The sequence below is a fragment of the Aythya ferina genome, assembly GCF_964211825.1.
Source record: "Aythya ferina genome assembly, chromosome: 9".
NCBI lineage: Eukaryota > Metazoa > Chordata > Aves > Anseriformes > Anatidae > Aythya > Aythya ferina.
The window spans coordinates 18,321,941-18,344,409 of record NC_140305.1 but is presented as its reverse complement, the minus strand read 5'-3'; the positions used below and the strand labels follow the sequence as shown (position 1 = coordinate 18,344,409).

The 22,469-nt window shown below is 43.0% G+C and overlaps 1 protein-coding gene across 1 annotated transcript in view; it reads right to left on the bottom strand.

Annotated features, from left to right (window-relative positions):
- Positions 1 to 2,011: 2,011 nt before the first annotated feature.
- PSMD1 (proteasome 26S subunit, non-ATPase 1) overlaps positions 2,012 to 22,469 on the bottom strand; it is a 71,738-nt gene continuing 51,280 nt past the window's right edge. Inside the window, exons 19-25 of the mRNA XM_084529093.1 lie at positions 16,314 to 16,416; positions 10,930 to 11,099; positions 9,140 to 9,232; positions 7,446 to 7,538; positions 5,613 to 5,759; positions 3,060 to 3,214; positions 2,012 to 2,219 (exon numbers count right to left, since the gene is read on the bottom strand). Coding sequence (XP_084385219.1) covers positions 3,068 to 3,214; positions 5,613 to 5,759; positions 7,446 to 7,538; positions 9,140 to 9,232; positions 10,930 to 11,099; positions 16,314 to 16,416 — 753 coding nt within the window. The 3' untranslated portion in view covers positions 2,012 to 2,219; positions 3,060 to 3,067. The remainder of the gene's footprint in view (positions 2,220 to 3,059; positions 3,215 to 5,612; positions 5,760 to 7,445; positions 7,539 to 9,139; positions 9,233 to 10,929; positions 11,100 to 16,313; positions 16,417 to 22,469) is intronic.

Here is a 22,469-nt window from a genome sequence, read left to right as displayed (position 1 = left end):
GCAGTTCCCACGTGTCTTTACACAGCACAGACAAGACACGGCAAGTGCAGAGCTGGGGAAGTGTGAACAGGCCAATTCCCAGATTTCCCTCCTGGGGTCCCCAGCACACATGACATTTTTATTCCACAGCCACCAAAAAGCTCTGCTGAAGATTTGGCCACCTGAGTGTAACCTTGCCACATGTCCCCAGAGTAGCAGCTCAGAAATCAGTTTGGGACAATCTGGTTTTTACTTGTACTTGTACCAAGAAAGCTCCAGGAGTGGACTTCACAGGCTCAAGAAAAACATTTAACACAAGAATCAAGTCTGCTGGATGGTGCCCCAGGCATTACATGGCTCAGTGGGAACTGCTGTGTGTGTGTGTGTGTGTAGATTTACACAGCCACACTGAGAACCAAACCTGCAGAAAGCACAAGGAATACATTGGCTACCCTGGCATACATTAAAGTATTTAAGACTCAGCAAAAACTCCCATGAATAGAAGCTGTCTGTTCACGGCATGGCCAAGGCATCAAGGCCTTCAGGCCTTTCTAAGCCAGCTTTTCCCAGCATTTCTACTTGGACTCAAGCTCTCCTAGCAATACCTATCTACCCAGCAGGTTGTTGAATGACCTGAAATGATTTTTATTTTTTTTTTTAATTCCCCTTGTCCTCCCCTCTGCGGTATTTTGTAAGTGGCATGAGGCATTACTAACAAATTACTTGAAAAACACAAATTCCATGCTGGTTGGCATCAGCAGAACAAGCAGCAATACAGGTTACATGCACCCACTCAAAGGGAAAGGATTAAAGTGGTGGGGAGACTCACAGGATTTATATTTGTCCAGCTTCTGCTTCTTGCTCCACAATAGCTAGGTCTTACATCTAACAACCATGGGACTGGAGCACTGATTACCTGTTTCCAAGTCTTACCCACAGTAATGATGTCTGTAGTTGTTTCAGGTTCATTTTCAGCTCTGCTGCATGGGAGAACAGATCTGGATCACAATTACAGCGAGCTCTAGCCAGCACCCCTACTGAGACATTTCAACTTTAGGGACTTTGATTGAAGCCTAGGACTCGGAATTGGCTTCCAGGCCCATAGCTCTGCACTGTACTGCTGAAGCTCTGCAGAGAACAAAGGCGGACTATTCGATCGCTATAGAAACCTCCACCAAAATAAACCATCTTCTGGAGAAACTCCCGGGCGCTACATGCAACATTTGTCTTCCGTTATTACTGATGCACATGAGCTTGTGGTATGTTCACGTGGAGCAAGATATTCCCACATCCATGTAATAAAACCCTCGTTCCATTTAAATGCCGTTTCAAGCCACGCAGGATAGCCCAGCAGTTGGCTTTCAGCCGACCAGGGCTGCAGGCTGGCTCGCTGGCGATGCAATCTGTGAAGCATTACAGCCCAACAGGTGAGGGCCTGGCTGGGCCCACAGCGAACGCTTGAGCTGCGTTCTTTCCTTTTGACTGCTGCTCATTGCATACCCCTGACTGCAAATTCCCCCTTGGCTAATGATGCTTGCATGTCTGGATTCACCCCATCGAGGTCTGTAACGTATTTCTAGCTGCCTGCTAACATCAGAGAATGCTCGTATTTGGTGAAAGCCCACAAAAAAGGGATTCTGTGAAACAAAGCGAAACGTGCCTCCGTTTCTCCACTACTAACATCCACAGCCCTTCTGTCAGCCCCACACTGACACAGGAATACCAGGAGGAGCAAGGGGGAAGATCAGTGTAAAGCGAGTATCACAGAGGTAATTTGGAAGCAGACCTTACCTAGACAGATGGTGGCAAGTAGAGAGCTGCTGTCTCTGTAGCATCAGTTCTGTGGCTGGGTCAGACTGTAGTGAGTGACTACAGACTAGCTTAGGTCAGCTTAAGTGTGTGCTACAGAGGAATAGTCAGTTGAGCTCTGCTGGAAGAATGTGCATGACTTGGGTCTAATTCCTAAGATGAATAGAAGAGGACATTGGTAGGCTTCCCTCTTTCCCCCCCAAGCACTAAGTTTTCTGTCAAGAATTTTTAATATATTTATTTGAAAACAAGGTTTTGTGAAAGAGTACACTAAATAGCATATATCTGTTCTTCAACCATAAAACACGGACTATCAGCTTTAGCTCAGCACAGATTGGGGCTGCATGCACTGAACAGCAGATCTCGATAGGAAGGTCTTCATGTCTGTCTTTCCGATACCAAGCATAGTGTCTTCTTTAGAGGACATGATCCTGGAGAAAGGGGAGAGAGAAACCAGAAAAGCAAACATATTTAACTAAGGCTTCTTGTGGTTGGCCCCACACATTCACCCAAGCCTGCCACTGACGCAACATTTACAGTTTTTAGCAGGGAGTTTGTTTTCCTGCCCATCCACTGATTCAAGTGCATAATCTTTGCTCGTGGGAGCACTGGGACATGCCAGCCCATATTTGGAAATAAAGCAACTGAATTTCTGCCTCTCAGTGAGAAACTTGCACATCAGTTCAGGCACATTAACCAAGGAACCTGAGAACTGCACTATTCATTGCCTGGAACAGTTCTACAAAGATCCTTGTAATGTTCTCTGAGCCCTCCATAGAGCCCATGACTGAATTGTCTTTAAATTCTGCTAAGAACTTCTGGGAATAGAAGGCAACCCGAGAGAGCAGAGTAGGTCTTTTTCGACCAATCCTGCCACACTGAGGTCAAGTAGATGACAGCTTTCTTACATAAACCACTTGCTCCTCTGGGACCGTCCTTCATGAGCTGAGTATTCCCAGCTCAGCTGTTGCCTGTGACCCCATACACCGCTCAGACTCTGCCCAGCAGGGTTCTATTCAAAAGTAGCCAAGCCTGTGCAATTAGAGACTAGATCCAGTATGACTGGGTCAAGGCCTCATCCAGAACCACGGGCTTTCCCTTCTACTGCTACCCAATTCTTCTAAATCAGTACTGAGCACATATTTCTGAATCTGATGCAGAAGCGAAGAGCTAAAACAAGACAGCCAGATGCTGGCAACAGCTTCAGTTGGTCCAAAGAGGCTTTTGCTTCACTGGGATTAATAAAGGTGACTCTGCACACTATATTATACCTCAGGTCTTAATCATCAATGTACTCAAAGGGCTCTGGTGGTTCAGGTTCCTGCTCCTCTTCCTCTATCTTCGGACCATGAGCTGCCACAGGTTCAACCAGCTCCTCCATATCCTCACTGGTGTCCTTCAGAATGATGATGCCCCCGATGGAAAGCTGCAAGACAAGTGCAGTGAGCGTTAGAAGCAGCTTGCTGCCTGGTGGTGGAGTGCTTATGGCCACGATCTTATCCTAGACACCTCAGGTTCCCCAGAAGCAGGAACGAACGCTCAACTGACACCAAAGGGAGAAAAGGGCCTTTAGGATGTAGCCACAAATTACATCAAACTGAAACCCTGTGCTGGACAAAATCAGGTGTCATGAGAAGTGGGACAAATGGTAATTCAATGGTAATTTATTGGTAATAATAAAAATGGTAATTAACGGTAATTTACACTTCCTTACTTGGTTGCACCCTGCATTACAAGCTCACTGAGTATCTAGGCCAAATGCTCACAGACTTCTGAAAGTCTTAGTGGAGGCGCCAGCCATTCACGAGCATGCCTCTGCAAGGGGAAAGGAGGAAGCAAAGCCCCTCAAGAATTATTCGGTGCTATCTAGGAAAAGAAACAAAAAGCAGTTCCCTTCTCCTCACAGCTCATAGACAAAGGAGTCACAGCAAAGATTGCTCAACGGTGGCCTTCACACCAACATTTCATGCCAGGAACAGCACCGTATCTGCTGATTCTCTGCTGACTGGCTCTGTGCCAAAAGGTATGACTTTCCCAGAAAAAGGGGAAGTTTCAGAAAGCAAAGCATCTGACACCCACATGGATCCCTGCCCGATAAGGGGATGGAGCAGACGGAGCCTATCCAGACTACTTTTTATATTACGATTATCTAAGCCTCAGTTTGATAGAAAATGGCATCTGGATTCACAGCTTTACCCCAGTCCCAGTCTGGCACTTTCCACATAAAAACTAATTGAACTATAATAGCTTTATATGGCTCATCCTTTCAGGGCAAAAAAGCCTAGTGAAGCTTCTCTCCGTAGCCACCTCCCAGGAGGCTATCTGAAACAGAGACTAATCTGATCACCAGCTTCCACCGACTGAGGAATCCTATTAGCAGAACCTCGTAAAACAAAGTGGAATTAATTACAAAGGTCACAACCAAACATCCTGGCAGGCTGAAGTAAATCCCTGCGTCTCAAGGAGTGAAACATGAGGTGCGAAGAGGCAGTGCTGTGTCATGCCTGGCTGGGATCAGTGTTGACCACACCAGGACTCCAGGCTATAAACAAGCATCTCAAAGAGGCCTTTTATTCTGGCATTTCCCTAAGTAGAGCAAAGCTCCCAAACAGCTCCATTTCAAGACTCTCCTTGGTTACACACCCTACTTCCAGCAAAAAAGCGCACTGTTCAGTTCTCTTCAAAACCAATTTTTTGGGGAGAGTTAAGGGAGGAAACTGTACTCCCTTCACTAAACAGCTCTGTACTAGGGCTCTGCTTCTTTTGAAAGTGATACAAGCAGCAAGCAGTTTCAAATATCCATGTTTCGGCTGTGTGAGTGGACACTTACTGGACTGCGTAGCAGATGTTCCCAAACCAAATACCAGTTGGGCCGCCTCTTCTTTTTAGAGGTTAGAAACTGAAAGATCCCTACATAGATTTGCTAAGAGATGTCTCAAACAGGGATGATGTAAAGTGGATTCCGATGTGCTGATGGAATTCCAGGAAATCCACTTAATAAAACCAACTATTTTCCCAGTTAAAAAACAAAACAAAACACACAAAAAAAACACTCTGCACATGTTTTTCCCAAGCACAATACTGCAAGAGGGGGATGTACAGTGTTATTTGTTGGACAAAAATAAAAGCCAGAAGAATATGATACAGGAGATATAGAGGCCAGGAAAAAAACTTATATTTGCAATATGTTGGAGCATCTCACAGAAAAGTTAGTTATCCCTTGGGCTAATGCTAATTTGTTCTCCATTTGGCAGTTACATGCTCTTCTCTATGTTAACAGGAGATGAAGGCACTCCTCTAAAGTCAGGTGCAACCAAATAAATCTGTTTAATGAAAAAACTCACAACTCTATAGGCAACCCCCACTGCAGAATAATAAGGCCCCAGCACATGATGGGTGATCGTCACCATGTATTTATTTTACTGCTTTGACAATGAGCTGGTTCAACTTTTCAGCTCATTGGAAATACCACGTCTCAGTCTCTACGTCCCCAGCAATGTCATTAACACAGAGTGTCTAACTGGTTTCCAGGTTACAGCATGTGTCATACGTAGAAGAAAGAGATAAAGCAGCATCAACATGGTGAAAAGGGTTGTGGCAGCTCTGGTTTTCCCCCAGCTAGAACTGCACACGATCATTTGAGGAGAGGGATATTAGAAAGTAAACATGACAACAGTGAAGTTGCAAGTCCCTGAAACAAATTAGAGTGATGCAATACATGTGAGTGGCATTTTCACATAAACATAGAGCTTCAGGGTCCTTATACATAAGCCCAGCACAGGGAATGCTCAGTCAAGCACACAAACTAGTAATGTGACACTTACTGGTTTGAAAGGCTGATACCGGCAGCTCTCTGTCATAGTGAGAACTTTGAGCTGAGCAGGCATGACCCTTGCTGGGTTATCCAGAAGCTGGAAGTTGGGTTCGGGTTCTTTCTTCTTTTCTTTTTCATCCTTCTTTTCAGTTTCATCCTGGGGAGAGGGGAAGAGGAAATCAACATTGTTTTAATAGTAGTCTCTAACCCTTTCGTAATTACTCTTCACACAGGGAGCAATTCCAGAGCATGGTGAGAAGCCATTCACCATCTGAGGAACAAGCTACGATGTGTCTATGAGCTGGCATCAGCAAAATCAGTGTGGATCTAAGTACCCTCATCAATGCAATGGCTCACTCTTGACTGCAGGTGAAAGCAAGTTCAGCAAGACGTGGTAGTAGAATGGTTTTACCTCTGGCTTCCCTTTCTAATACTTCCTCTTAAACTCACTCTCCACTTTTATTCACAACTTAAAATTCTTTAATATCATTACTAAGCACATAAAAATTGCCCCAAACCACCCTTGTCTTTTCACTGCCATAAAACCATCACTAGCATTTCACACTACCGGTAGCGACAGCAGCTCAACCAAAATGACTCAACTCCAGCGACTCCCTAGGGAAATGCAGTTAGATGCTCCTTTACCACTGACTCAGCAGCTGGAGGCAAAAGCTCAGAAGGAAAAAAAATACAGCATCATTTATATACTTAAGAAGAACGTGGATCATATTTTCCTTCTTGCTCAGAGACATCTGCATGTTACAAAAAAAAAAAAAAAAAAAAAAGAAAAAGAAAACTGCGGAGAAGATGGAAACAACCAATAGGAAATGATCAGAAACACCATCAAATGCATGGTATGTCCTATAACAGCAACAGGAATATCTCTGTCACAGAGACTGTTTGCTGCTGTGCAGACCGCTTGGAAGCTGTGGGTTACTAGTCACTTAATAGGCATACGAGAAAAACAGGAAAGCAATTATACCTCTAAAACATTTGGACAATAGCAAAGCACTGAACTCAAACACAGCAGGTGGCAGCAAGCTCCCTTTTTGCTATCCTCGTTTCTTCTGCTTGATTCAGCCAAGAAAACTTTTCAGACAGTTGGAGTGTACACAGATACAACATGTGAATCCCTCAGCCCAACACGTAAATCCCTTCCAATACAATGCTTCCTCTCAACACCTTTACTTAGCTGTAGGTTGTGTAAGATTTTGGAAGAAACGTTCATCTGTTCAGCACATTTTGCTTAGTCAATAGTGCTGCAAGAATAATTCAAAGAAAAGGCAGTGTTTGATGGTTTGATGACAAGGGAACATTGATAAAGGAACAAAAAAAAAAACAGAGATTCTACCTTGAACCTGAGGTGATTCATTTTCTAAACCAACTGCAGAAAGTTCAGCACCTACAACATGGCCAATATTTAAGTAGGTCTGCATAGTTATTGTACACATACACCTTTGATCTTACGACACACTCCCTTTGCATACCATTTGTGTGTTTCTTCTTAAAACTCCCTGACCATGTTGCTTAACAACTCACAGAGATGTTAAACTGGAATTAGAAAAGTTTCTACTGAACTGGTCAGCATAACACCTTTTCAGCTTACAGTTACTCTTGGCATATTTTCATCTGTTATGTAAGCACAAAAGGCAGGGTCCTTTGTCAAAGTACATCAAGAATTTTAGCTGCCATCTATTTTCCAACTTACAGCAACCACCAAGAATTCATTATCCGGGTCACAGTGTTGGGTACAGTGTTAAGTGGGTGCCAGCTTTCATGACACACCTTCTACATTTACAGGGCAGGGGGAAGAGGACATTTAAGTTTCAAAGTTTACACCCACCACTTCCATCTTCTCCTCTTCCTTCTTCTCTTTCTCCTTCTCCTTTTCCTTCTTCTTGGCTTTTGCAGTGATGGACAGCACGGCAGTGGAAACCTGGATATGTCAGAGGAGGCAGGCATTCAGTATGACTGCAACACTACGCTGTGCTTCAGCTCCCCAAGCAGGGGAACAAAGGGAAACCAGTGTTAGGTTAGTTCTCAGTGCAGCTGTCAACGAGATCAATTCCTCTACCTATGCACTGCTATGTTGAACAGACAAATACCCCACCACCGAAGCAAATAAAAGGTACAAATGGGACAAAAGATGCCATGCATACAGACTGGGTACAGTCACACATGCAGAAGGACGAATTTCCTAATTCAGAGATTAATAATTACTGTTTGGGTCTCTACATGAGATTTTTATTTAACAGAGCAAAGAATGGATTTTTTGTTATTGGAAAAAAAAAAAAAAATCTGTTGCTAGAGTTTCTATGGTAAAAAAAACACGTCTATAGATTCTCTTCAGAATGACCTGAAAAGCTATTCCACTCTCCTAACCAGACAGCTCTTTTTCACTGACCTAAAGAAGCAGATACACAAAATACCCTGTGAAGGAGACCACATGGAGCTTTGGCACTCCTGAGCCACAAAGTACCCAGAAGCAACGCTCAGTACAAGAACTCAGCACGTCTCCTCCCTTCGAGTAAGCACATCTTTCTCTATCCACAGCAGCTGCCTCTACAAGACAGTAACTTCCTCAGAGGAACAGGGAGCAACTGCATTTGTCATGCTGCTGGTGAGGCTTTCTAGGCTGAACGCAGCCTCGTGGCATGTTTTAATTTTGGCCAGGGAAGTTTAAAACAAAAACAGATTTATCCAATTCATATCCTATTCCAAAGGCGAGAATGCAGCTATGAGCAGTAAACTTTGCCTTTTGTTAAGAGTTAATTTCTGGGTTCCTTGGTGGCACTGATTTCCTGCCCATCATTCAATTCTGATAAAATGTTTTACAATTTTCACACAACGCCATTCATCAGCGTGACATGCCTGAGGTCTCCACTGCTGCAATTGCTCCCTGAGGGCTGCTTTGCCTGCTGCTGTGGTCTGCTCAGCAGCTCTTACCATCTTATGCCAGGAGACAAATCACTTCCACTGTTGTCTGCCAGCCATCTGATTTCATCTGTTCCCTTTCTACACCTACATGTTCTCAGTTCCACACTTACCTTTTTGCAATCCATGGGCCCAATAACTCACATCCTAGCACACGGTTGTACTACCCTGAGACCAGGTACAGTTCTGTCCTTCCATATGGAACTATTTAAGATCTGTCCAACCTAATATGTTCAGCATTTGCACTGCAGCAGCACTTTGGGGCCCAAGCCACAGACAAGGGTGCTGTTGTTTTAGGTGCTGCACAAAAATGACACACAAATCAGCAGGGCATGGAAAAAAAAAGTGTTAAACAGTGCTTCTGCTTGATCACTGGAGATAAGGGAAGTTCCAGTGACTCGGTAGCACAGCAGCTCTATGCCATGATCAGCAACGGTCCCAGGCTCAGCAGGAAAAAATAGCTAGAATTCTCCTTCAGAGACAATAGCGCCTGCCAATTTTTCTCCTGTTCTCCAAATACCCTGTTAGTGCCACCAAAGTCAATGTTTATACTAGGAGGGAGAATGGGGTGGTCTTCACCACATGGAAAGCTAGCCCAAATACCTTTTCTTTCTCCTTTTCCTTTGGAACCTCCAGAGGTGGGGGGTAGGCAAATGTGGACGGCTTACAGTTGGACTTGTATTGGACTTTTGGCATCTAAGAAAAACAGTTAAAAAAAATCGTTAGAGACAAGAAAAGCAGAGGAAAAAGTCCACAGCATAATAATTACTTTAGCTTCATTTTCCTTCCAGCAGAGACAAACACAGATCCTCTAAAGAATACGAGCTTCCCCTACTCCCCCTCCGGAAGCAGAGAAACTGTTATCAGTGGCAACGGTTCAACTAGAACAATGTTATTTAATTATTCTATAATCTGACTCTGGCAAGCTCTCCTAGCCTTCTCCATACACTCCATGCTATTCACACCATGCTTTGTTTTCATTGTTTCAATGCTTTTGTGGTTTTAATGTTGTTGCTGTGCCTGCTCTTATTAACACAAAATTGGTTTAAGATCTAAGTGGAGATCTGTCAGTGCATGCTAGGCCAACCAAGCGCTGCCTGACGCTCACCTCTTGCAAAAGGACAGTCTGTTTTGGGGGTGGGTAACCAATTTCACATATTGTCTTACAGTTGTCTATATAAGCAAGGCCAGAAAGCACCTCCTGATAGCCCATCTGAATTCTTAGGCTAAATTAATTTCTCCTGTCTCTTCCTTCAGAACACGTCATGGAGCAAAGAGAGACCAGGGAGTGCTCTGAGGAAGCAAGGTGGGTGTGGTGCTGCCCGTAATATACATCCAGCTCCTAGCTGGCTTTAGTATTCAGGCCAAGTTATATAACAATATAACCCACATATTACCCCCATAAATATTACCCACAGCCATTTGGGACTGCTGGAAGCTCTAAGTGATGGGGAGAGGAGACAAAATGGCAGTGCAGCCAAGCAGGCAGAAAGGTGCTGAGCCTATCACCTCTGCAGAGGTGCACTGACAAAGCTGCAATGCAATTTGTTTGATGTATTAAAGACAGAGAGGAGAAAATGGCATTTTAAATGCAAGCCTTTCTTCAAACAGAGCAGTCATTTTGAGCTGTGTATAGACTGAATGCTAAACCCAAGACAGGTGGAGAAGTGCACCCTACAGCTGTAAGCTTTTGGTCTAGGGTCTGCAATCCTGCAAGCTGGCTCCATCCCACAGGGGGCTTCTGAAGACCAGCACAGCCCTATCCATGCTCTGTGCATCACAGAATAACCCTGCAGCAGTGACAGGAGGGGGATGTGTATTCAGAAGCTTTTTTGTGGAAGTTACTAGCTCAGCTCTCCAGCACGGGAGACCCAGCATGGCATACAGCTCACAGGGGCCATACCACGACTGATCAGCTGGAGGAACAAATGTGCAAGGCAAGTGCAGTACCCAGGACAGTGGTTTAATGTTTACTCCCCCAGGAACTGAAAACAAAATCCCCTTTTCCCACTGCTACCTGCCATAGGGAAGAGTATTACATGATTCATTTGAGAGTGGCTTAAGAACAGTTGTTTGTTTTTTTTTTAAAAAGTAATTTTGATCTTCTGGAGTGATAGCAGGGTGGTCTCTGCCCACACATACTGAATAGAATTCCATTCTTCCGAATTTACTTTGAAGTAAAGGAGACAAAGTTTGCTCTTCACGTCTCTCTTGTCCCTAGTCCTCTGCCAGCCCTGCAATTAAAGCCTGCTTTTCAGACTTCTTCCAGTTAGCACCATTTCTGGTGCATACAAGCTGGAGGCACTCTGAGAAAACCAACAAAAGCAAGCAGGCATGTCACTCAGGTCTCTCACACAGCTATCATTGCCTTTTTAACTCCATTCATTACGTACCTTAAGATCCTTGTTAAGGCCAATGACACAGGTTGGGGTGAAAGCCAGTGACAAGAAGTGAGACAGGGGGAACCAGAACCAGAACTGGGTGAAGACCAGAACTCCCACCACGGAAGGCATGTGAGTGTGTCCTGTCCTTGACTGCAGCGAAATAGTTACGTTATGGCCCCCTGCAAGGAATCACAAATGAATTAATGAATTCTTGGGTAACTCCAGAAGGATTCCTGAGTGATGCATCTTTAAAACAGATGCTGTCAAGGGGGCTACAAGCGCAAGCCAGACCACAATGCTGTCAGCTTTCTCCTCTGTTCTCACCTTTCACAGTGAAACTCGTGAGCAGTGTGACCACCTCTGTCTAGCTCTATATATCTGCTAGATGTTACCTGTATGCAATCAATGATTACAGCCCTTTCCTGCTCATTTTGCCAGGAGACAGTTAAAACAGAAGTACAGATCAGAGGTGGGGAGAGACGGAATAAAAAAGGCAGTCCTTAGCTATAACCAGTTTCAAAACATAGCGTATCAATGAGCCACAAGGCAGGAATCACAAAGAAAGCAGCACACATACGGCACTTATACATAAACGTTTCTCTCTGTCTGCCTCCCTGAACTGCCTATTATTCAGAAGAAATACGCCTGCATTTTTATCCTACACCATCTCAGAAGAAAAAAATGTAAACAGCAGCAACTTCAGAAGTTGCTTCTGGAGGTGATCAATCTGTGCAGCAAAGAGACAAGCTCCTGCAGTCTTTGCAACAAAATTAAATCTCTGCCAGACAACCCAAGTCCTAGGTTTGTACTTGCAAAGCAGAGACCAAAACAACTCCATATGTTGATGTAGTGCAGAAACATCCAGCTAGAGACCAAATTGAAAGATTGGGCTTGCAGACAGAGCGAGAAAGTGTTAATCTGATCTTCGGCTTTCTGATGAACACACTGAATTGAGTTGAAGAGGGCACCAGGCAAGCCCATTACCGCTGCCATGACCAGGTGCAGGGAGGTTAACTCGGTTAAAATACAAGCACCCATTCTGTCCTAACTCAGGGCACTTCAGAGCTGCAAATCCCAAACTGGAGGAGCATTCCTCCGCCATGCATAAGCAGCGATCTGTAGCGGGGCCAGGCAGCAATTGGGCCGTCTGCGTCTTAAAGAAATCAAAAATAATTTTTGCTCCCACAACTAATGACAGCCCTGAACGAGGCAGTAATCTCGTTTTAGGCACTCGTCAGAGCGAGTCCCAGGAAAGGCAGTGGAAGGAGGAGGATTTTGATGTCCTCCTAGAGTATACCCCGCATACATACTATCTCCCTGCTGTTCCTTTTGTGGCAGCAATACTTCTCCTGCTGTTTGACTAGAGAACTCCTTCCAGATGCCTTTTTGAAGAAAGGCAACGATGTGATCTCTGCTTTTGTGATCTCTGCTTTTCCCACTGCCAGGTCTGCTGTGCTTCTCATTAATTCCCTCTGGTACCGCTCTCATACTTGCATTTGAATTTGCAGTAGCATTAACAAGGGAGTGCCTGAGGTCTTGTGCTATCCTGAAACATACCAAGCATTGCATGTTTGAATGCCTGGTCTTCTCCTCAATCTTTACTCTGAACTTTCCTTCACCGCATCGCTATATAAGGGCCAGGTCAGTAATCCACGGATATACTGGGTAAAGCAGCCCAGTGAATGTTGCACAAGCAGCTTAGCTATACTTTATCAAACTTTTGGAATTTTATTTTCCAAATTTATTTTTAACCTTCAGAATTTTATTATCAAATCTCTGGAATTTCCTGGATGAGTAACAGATTTCGTACTCCAAAGATGCTGTCATGCTGCTGCTCTCTGCTGTTTCACGTCCGTGCACAGCCCACCCTCATTCCCAGGGATTTGCGTGGAGCAGGAAAGGTGGAGAGGGCTGATATTGCACAACTGTGATAGATCTTCATGACTAAGAAGCAGCACTGACAACCTGGAAAGGAATACATTCCAGATCGTTAGCTAGATGAATGTAAGCTGTGACATGATTACCTCAAAACCAAACCAATAGAACACAAGATTTTCAGGGCTCCTGAGCTCGTGTTGCTGTTGTGGCAAGGTTTGCCAGAATTAAAGGGGCTGTTCTGAAGGCTACGAGGATCTTCTGGCTCAAACTTAATGTTAACAAGGAGAGGGAGTGCAACAAGCAGATGCTGATGATCTATATACATTGATGAAGTCATTCACAGCTTGTAATTATGGTGGCACTTTTGTATCATCCATCACTCAACTCTACAAACTTAGTTCCTTTGACAAGTTTTCTGACAGCACACACCTTGCTAGTAATACTCTGGCAGCACACGAGCACAGTGCTCATCAGATGCTTCAGAGACCTAGGAAATCAGTCTCCAACCTTGGCCTAGTCTGCATCCTACTTTCAAACTATATCCTACCACTTCCTTCTGTATCAGGAAAGACTTACAAGTTGCTTCATCTACATAATGAATGAAGGTGACCTGAGCTGTTAGCCACAGCACAGAAAGGTCAAAATCCATCATCTGCCTGATCCCTAGCAGAGGGGCTTTCAGCATGTGCCAGCATCAGCAACGAGCCACACTGCAACCCTCACCTAATACAATGTGGTTTTTTTCCTTACCTACCAGTTATGCCTGACTTTACATTAAAAGCCTGTAAGCAGGGACAACCAGGAGAAAGGTGGGAAACACTAACACTGAATTCAACATGTGTGAGGGCCAAAGTGATGAACACCAAAGTTTATTTATTGTACTAAAGTCTTTAAGAGCCAAAATGCAACATATCACATCAGACACATACTTGGAGGGAAAGCAATGTGGGAAACCCCTTCCTCTGTAATTTGAAAGATTTCCTTTCCCATCACTCACTACAGTTGACTCCAAAACCGTGGAGAAAACAGTAAATTCACCTTCACGCTGTCAGCAGCTGCTTCAGTTCAGCCTACACTGCCCAAGGCTACAGTCTGTCCCAAACCCACCGCATAGCTAACCCCACCTAGACTTTTCCTAAATGCAGAGAGGATTTTCCAAATGTAATACATAAATATTTACATGTTATCACTCCTTTTTTCTCATCGATTGAGAAACGTTGCATTAAGAATCAAAGATACCTAGAGCCCAGAGGGCAAAATAGTTTTCAAGTAGGTCAAATGCTGATGCCTAACTACATCACCACATCCCTTTTATAGCTCACATTTATAGACACATATTCCAGAAAATAAGGCATATTCATTTTGCAAAGAACAGAAAGGGAGTCATCAGCCTGGAACAAGAGAGCATGTCTGTACATGAAGGGGAACATTATAAAAGTTCAGATGTTTGGAGGAAAAAAAAATAAATCTAAATTTAGAGTGTCTATGTTTTTCTTATTTTAATAGAAGTAAAAAAGTAGCTGCTTGGGCCTAACAATTAGACAATGACGAAATTTTTCATTTCCACTTCAGTGCTCCCAAGGCAGCCTCCCCTCCTTCCATGAAACCCCCAGTCTGACGATTGCTTCATTCTTTGAGCACAAAAGCCACCTCCAATGCATCATTTCCCAGTTGCCCACCAGAAATCTTGCACTTTTAATCAAAGCCTGTCATTGAAAGAGAATTATACTTTTCTACTTCCCCCAGAAAAAAAAATGCAAGCTCCATAGACCTAAGTATGGCAGATGACACAAAGAACCTTTTTTTCCTGGTAGTGATAATTAAATTCTATAGCTCATTGTTTCAGATAAGACTTGGAGTTGTATGGGAGAGATAAAAAAAAGACTTTTCTTTGAAGAGGCTCTAATGTAAATGGCAACAGGTTAAGAAAGGGTAGGTCACAGCCTTCCCCCAGCAGCACAGCAAGAAATAAAGAGCCAAGATGTTGGCACAAATTCACATGTAGTTTACTAAAACTGGGTATTTATGGTTCCCAAATCACTGTGTAGTACATGAGCGATGCATGAAATACATAAGGTTTTAGCTGCATTTTTACATTTAATCTTAGAGGTAAGAATTTAATACAGGTTTGTACAGCTGAGAGAAAAATCTTTCTGAGCCAGCTGAAACAGCTTCCCAGCAACATATTATGAGAATGTGAACGACAAAAATTATTGGAACAATCTCATGCCAAGAGTCCTGGTAAACCTGAGCTGTGGGAGAGGTACCTGGGACACAAGGTGGAAGACAAAGGAGATGATTTCTGTTGGTGATTCCTGTTGCTTCCTTCTCTGGCTAGCACTGGTCAAAGAGCACAGAGCAGCCTGACTGCCATATGCCCACCAGGAACAGAGGTCTGGAAGCACGCTTCCACACGGATAGGCAAAGGCAGCCCTATGTTTTAATCCCACAATGGCATGGGCTGAAAATGTAGCGATTTCATTCAGACGCTGTAACAACAAGGCTTGGGGCATGGTGCTGTGCTTAAGCCATGCCACTGAGACAAATTAGACTCTTTTGCTGGTGTGACTTCAGGATTAACCTTGATCTTGAGAGTACTGGGAAAAGCAGATTGTTTCTATCTACCACAAGGAACTCCGTGTCCAGAGAAGCTCACAGCACAAGAGACCAGTAGGGACAAACTGTTTGGATGCATGGGACAGCACTGGAAACTTGGAAAGGAGGTACTAGTGACACACAGCACTTCACATGTCTTAACTCCAGCAGAAGGAAAAATTCAAAACAAAACATTGTCTGCCCTCTTTGCTTACAGAAACCTTCCTTAATAGGCCCTGCAATTCAGCCCTTGTGAAACGCTTACACCCTTCACAGGATCCTACCCCCTGGCTCAACATTAGTCATTAACATTCATGAAATGTTCGCTACGCTAGGAAAAGGCAGTGTGACTCCGTGTGACTAACTGGGTCTTCTGAAGTAACACTAATACAGTTAAATTTGCTTCCCTCATTATGTAACACTACTCCTAATAATCATGGAAGAAGAAAAGCTTAGTGATTGAAAAATATTTAACGCCTTTTTTTTTTTTTTTAGCTGGTCATTTCAGATTTTGACAGAAATCTCAAAATACAAAGACAGGATACCACAAGGTGTCCAAATTTCCGGACCTTAGAAAAATAAAGAAGCAATCTAAAATGCTATAAATCACCATAAAGGACAACAAAATAGAGCAAAAAAATCATATTTGTTCAGACTTCTGGACAAATGACCAACTGCAATGACTGGACTGGTCTATTTTAACTGGAGCACACTGATACAAGATGGAACCATAAAACAGGGTTTATTTCTTTAATTAAATAAAATTACTTGAAATCAGAGACTTCGTGCTGCTATTACATGACAGGCATAAAGCCAGCACTTCATCTCCCAAATGAAATTTCATATTACATCTATTAGAAGCATTCTACAGTCATGAAAGTGTAAGAAATTTTGACTGCTTTAGATATTTGGGGAATTACCTGCATCCAAAATGCCTTGAGCCAGGATTGCTCCAAACTTTGCCATAACATCATCATGCTTATCGTTGATCACTTTGGAATAGAGCTGTCTGAACTGGCTGACCTGGATAGGAAAAAAAAAAAAAAAAAAAAGAAGAGATTATAAAATTGCACTAGTCAAATACTCTGTCATTATGGGAAGTATCCTGGATTTCTGCATCCTAGGAGGACATTCAATTTTTCAGTGGTTTTAATCACGGGTGATATTTAATAATTATCTGCGTTTAATAATTAATTGCAGAGGCTTTTCCCACTTGAAGATAGCCATATAGCAACTTTAAATAGTCAGCACAGACAGATTTCCAAACCACATCTTGCAGGCCTTACGTGAGTAGCCTGACGATCTCTGGAGTATCAGCAGAATAACAGACCAACTGATGACTTTGTGGCAACAACTACTATATGTTCTTAGGTGCGTGACACTGCACTTTATTAAATTTCCTCCAATTCCTACTGCTGAAAACCTCAAACCTATTCTGTTTTTCCTCTAGAATAGTTCTGCTGTATTGATAATGCTCCTACGGTGCGTCATCAGATTTTGCTACCGCACTCGTACCTTTTAAGTCAAAGTCATTAATGAAAATAATTAATAATGTAACAGCTTATGCCATGGTACATTTACCACAATGTTTTAAGTGCACATTAATAAGGGAAATTGCTAAACCTTTGGTTACATTATCATCATTGCTTCCAACAGCTTCATCTTTCACTGATTCACTAAGAGTTGTAAAGATAGAAGAGTATCACATCCAGAAATACCTAAGGATCTATCAAAAATTAATAGCTTATCTTTCAGTGCATACAGGGGAGCAACAATACGGTTCAAGTGGTTTTTATAGCTGAAGAAGCTGACCAGAAAATCCCAATCTGCAATGCAGTCAAAAGCTGAGAAGCTGCATCCAATCCACTGAATGTCTGGAGGAAACTTCTGTACCTCTTTCCTAAATTCATTTTCATTCAGGTATCTGTGGAAAATATTGTTTTCATACTATGCCTTTGCTTGACACACTCGAAAGCTAAGGAGGTCTTTTCAAAAAGTCTCCTTACAAGAAGTCTTCAACAAGCTTCTCCCCACTATCAGCCCATTTTATCACTGGACCCAAGTCCTCTTCCTACTGCTACAGCCAGACAAGAGGACAAACTTCTACCTCGAGTTGCCAGCCAGCCACCAGACATCGAAAGGTTCATTTCTGGCTGCTAACCCTGCACGTGCAGAACACCCCAAGCCCCAGAGCTGTGCTACTGCAGCCAGTTCCCACCCACCAGACAGTATCTGAGAAATTATATTAAATATCTGAGGTGGAAGAAGACATCTTGCCTCTCCCAACCCATGAGCATTGTATACCAGAGTCCCAACACCATCTGATAGGCCTACATAATGAGTAGACTTCAGATAAAGACTGCATGCTTTCTGCAAACTGGTTTTGTTTAAAAAAAAACAAACAAAAAACAACGAAACAACAGGCATCAATTCACCACACCTTTTAAAACACAGGAGCCCTAAAGGAAAAGCCACATTCCATTCACTGCCCTTTCCTCTGCTCTTTCAGCAGCTAAGCCAGCTGTACTAATCGGCACCTCAACATCTTTAGCACTGATGACATCTAACCTGATGCAATCTAACCCAGTCTCTGGCTTACGTGAAGGACACGAATGCTCACATGAGTAAGCCCCGACCTGCTGAACACCAGCTGTAATAAAATTACTCGCTTCGATTCCCACAAATGGACAGCCTCACAACCACGAAGCACCACAGCAGCCGGCCACCTCAGCAAAGCTGAGCAGAACAGCAGCCCAGCATTTACTAAAACAGACAGGAAAAATGTCAGCTATTTCCCTGTCTCAGCCCAAGTCCAACAATCTGCGTATTAATATCCGTTCCCTATTTGCCAGTTCTCCTTTGCATTAAGTTCTTCATTACTAGGTGGTAAGGCCACCGAATGGAGGTGACTTAAATGTCCTTGCCTTTATAAATGCTAAGGAAAAGGAGCAATGTACATTTTCAGGGCAGCCACACGTAGAGATGGGGTGGCAGGGTGATACTGCACACACAGCACAGGGTTTCTTCTCGATATACTGAAGGAACTCCACCACCGCTTCACTCTATTTATGCTTTTTCACGCTCTCCTGATTTTTATTTAGGAAAGCTTACGCTGAGGTTTACACATTTAATATAAATAGTTTGTTTCTTATGCCTGACCTCTTGTACACTGGAAAAATACCTCAGTTTGTACTCATGGTGTTATTTTCCCTCAATATTCATACTCACAGCCTCGGAAGCAGAACATGTCCTACCACCTGCTTCCTCCTGGAGCGACCTTCATCTCCAGCAACCTGGAGCAAGGCAACCACATGCAGGCCAGCTAAACCAAGACCTTCAGTTATTATTTGGGATGGACACAGAAGCAACATGTAAAACTATTTGTCTGGTTTTGCTGAACAGTAGGATTCTAGTGCCTCTGTTTAAAGCACATCATTCCTGTAACTCTGGGCTCAGCTTCTAGGCTTGGAATATTTATTAAAAGGGATCATAGAATCATAGAATATCCTGAGTGTCACAAAGCTCTGAAAAAAAATCACTCATTCAGTGGACTGTAATCTGGAATTTACACAGTAATCAAATCTTCAGAGAACAAAACCCTAGGCAAAGCAAGAAGGCGTTCAGCAGGTCTGCTAAAGTTCACGCTGGCGTCTGAAGTCTGACGGAGAAGTACCTCGGAGCGCAGGGCAGAAACACCTCACTTGGCAAACACGAGCCAGTGCTAGCAGCAGAAGTCATTCACTTCCTTCCCCTAGTCACAGCTGGCAGTCTCTGAGCATCCTTTCCCTACCACGGCTTCCACTGCTCCTACTCACATATATGAATCCAGAGCAGATGAACAAAACATGCTGGTATCAGCCCCAGCAGGAACCACCAGCCGTGGTACTGGGACACCACGCGGAGCAGCGAGCTAACCGGGACACCTATGACTGCAAGAGACCAAGTGACAGAAACCTGGCTGCCACACCTGAGGGGATCAATTGCCACGTCTCCAGGTGATGTGGACAGGTTACAGTAGGGAATTAGTGGACAGCAGGCTGTCACGAACAAATGTTGAACAGCTAGAGTAAGAAATAGTCCTTACACCCTCTATTTATTAAATACAAAATACAGAGTGCCACAGTAAGAGTTCTGCTTTCAGATATATTTTGTGTAGCTGTGGATTGTGAGCTGGGGACCACTGCCAAACCTGCAAAACATGTTAAGATAGCGTGCTCCATTCAAAGTTTTACTTTAGCATTAGCAGAAGCACAAATGCTCTATGAAAGGGTAGGAGACTACCCAGCCTGGCCTTAGGCACTAGGCAAACCTAGATCAAAAAACTGACTCAACACTCAAACACGTATTACTGGCCTACACGTTTTCCAGGCTGTTCCTATACAGCAAATGCTTCACAGCAATGGACATTTTGAACTAGATCAGCTCCCAGCTGCAAAACATTCCTTGAAAGGGTTGGGAAAAGCCTGCTTTGGCAGATCTAGCAGCAGCAGTTCAGGAAAGTACCGTCCTCACACGGCCACTGCTCCATCCCTCTGGAGAAAGAAAAACTGATTCAGACAAAAACGCAGTTCTACCTTTGCTGCTGTGGCAGCCGCCTCCTACAGAATGGATCGAGACGTCAACAGCTTCCAAAGCTGTTGAAACGAAACCTGTCAGAGTTTGTCTAGTAGAGCCCTTTAATCTGCTGCTGTTTTTCCTTCAAATCATGGCAATGAGCACATCCCAAATTACCAAATAGGTTTGTTTAATAATATGCTGTGAAACCCACAAGCTCTGTTTCCCCCCTCAAAATCTTCAAGCACTTTTCCAAATGCTATGAAGTTATCAAGAAATTGATTTGGGCAACATCCAGGGGGAACACTAAAACATGGGCAGTGACTCATTTCATCTTTCCTAACAATCCACACACACCACTCTGATAATTAATGCTGGCCTCAACTGCATGCCGCTGATTTCAAACGAAGCCAAATGTGCAACCTTGGAAACACAGAGGAAAACACAGGCTTTAAGACATGAGAATGGTACAGCACCATTTCCTACCGCAAGCCCGAGGGGCTCGTATTATTTATCATTTAATAGGCTGTTTACCACGTCTCCCTCTACCAGTCAACATCATGTATGCGAAGCCTAGGAAATCGTCAAGAATACGGCCTCTGTTCATTAACAGCCACAGGAAATGGTGACAGTCAACATGTGATGCTTATTGCAAATGCAAAATTCTTAAAAATAAGATTATTTAGGAATCTGTTTTTAATAAAAACAAGATTCCAAGTGCTTGCGTGCTTTTTCTCTCCATCTTCAAAAGTCAAAGCTGTTCTACCTACGATCACTCTCTTCAAAGTATGTAAGAGCACACAGCATACAGAAACATCTAACAGTAACAGGCTTATGTGAAGGAAAGTTAAGGTGCTACTAGAACACTGCAAAAAAAAAATATTCTTGCATCCTAGCAAGATCTGGCATTTCATTTAAGATAAGATAAAAAGAACTCTCAGGTCCTGGCTTCCTCACATATTAACGATAACAGGCCGTGATGGAAGGAGAAGGGAAGAAAACCTTTGAACTTGCTTATTATCTTCTCAGTCTGTGAAGATGACTACCCTAACGCAAAAAGAGCAAAAGTAAATTCAATTCAAGATGTTAAGACATGTAGCATGCCTCACAAATTGCTGCCTTAATTGCCTTGCTGGTCACAAAGACTTAACGAAGTTGCCATTGATTTCTGTTACAGTGATCTCATCATATCCATAATTTAGGATTCCATTTCACAAAATCAACTTGTTGTTCTGTATCCTCCACTAATATGGCTCTTAAATGTATCAGCAGAGGTCAGGAAAAACCACAGTGGCTGGTCACAGAGGAGTCTGAGTTGGAACATCAAAGAGACCAAGTCAGTTTTATACAAGAGTTGCTACCCTTTTTAGCACTTAAGCAACTTGTAAGTTCTAGGGACCTCCATCCTTCATTTATGAAATACACCACTTACTTCAGCTGTCTGCTTAAACCGAGTGAGCACAAAGACCAATACAAAGAAAAGAGGAAAGCAAAAGTTATTCAAAGATACACACCTACATTCTCTCACAGCAAAAGCAATTTATTTTAAATCAAAATACTTTGATTATTAAATCTCTACTTATCACTGGCATTTCAGCATTGCAACACTCAGCTTTCAAAACGAGTATTTTTTTGAAAATCTGAAGTTGTCTTTTTCCAATATTTGTAATTATTATTTATTTTTACAGAACACTTTTCTCTTAAGTCTCCCTTCCAGTCCTAAGGCAGGACTGCTGGTGTTTGGAGAACCACTAACATCTCTGCACTAGATTCTCAGGGAATGGGGTGGGGGAAATCGAGGCAATTCATTCCACGAGCAGGTATGGCAGCTTATTTGCTGTGCTTTACGTGAACAAAATTAAGAGCAAAGCCTGTTACTAGAACAGCTTGAGAAACATGTCACTGTCATTCCCCACGCCTCAGATTGCAATGTTAAAGGAAGGATGGAAAGAAAAAAAATGATTAAAACAGAATTTATGTAAGATCTCTTGGAAAGAAGGATAAAGCAGGCAACTACTCTATTTGCTACTCTCTTCATACCAAGTTATCATAGAGCTTAAAGTCCATCTAACTCAAAGCACACAGCTCACTAGAAGTCTACGAAAGCACAAAAAGCAGAAAACATGAAACTGAGAAGCAATGACAGGAAGCTTGCCAGACTATATGCCACAATCTTTATAAAATCACTCTCTTGCATGCAAAGCATCTCAAAATATTTATCAGCAGTGAGACAATGATATGAAGTGTGTTTAAATGTAAAATTTCGCTTCTCAGTAACCCCTAAAGACAACAAACACAGCTTGTGGGACATAAAATCCACCATGCTCATCTTACTAGCTGCTTATCTAGCAGTACAAATACATACATCAGGTTATACGCTTGGTATACAACACGTCACCCTGTGATTTAGGGGTCTAATTGGATCAAAATGTCACTGTAATCCAAAAATGTCTCGTTATCTGAACTCCACCCTTTCACATGAGAATATTTTTTCTTTAGACTGGCAGAGAGCTCCAAAAATG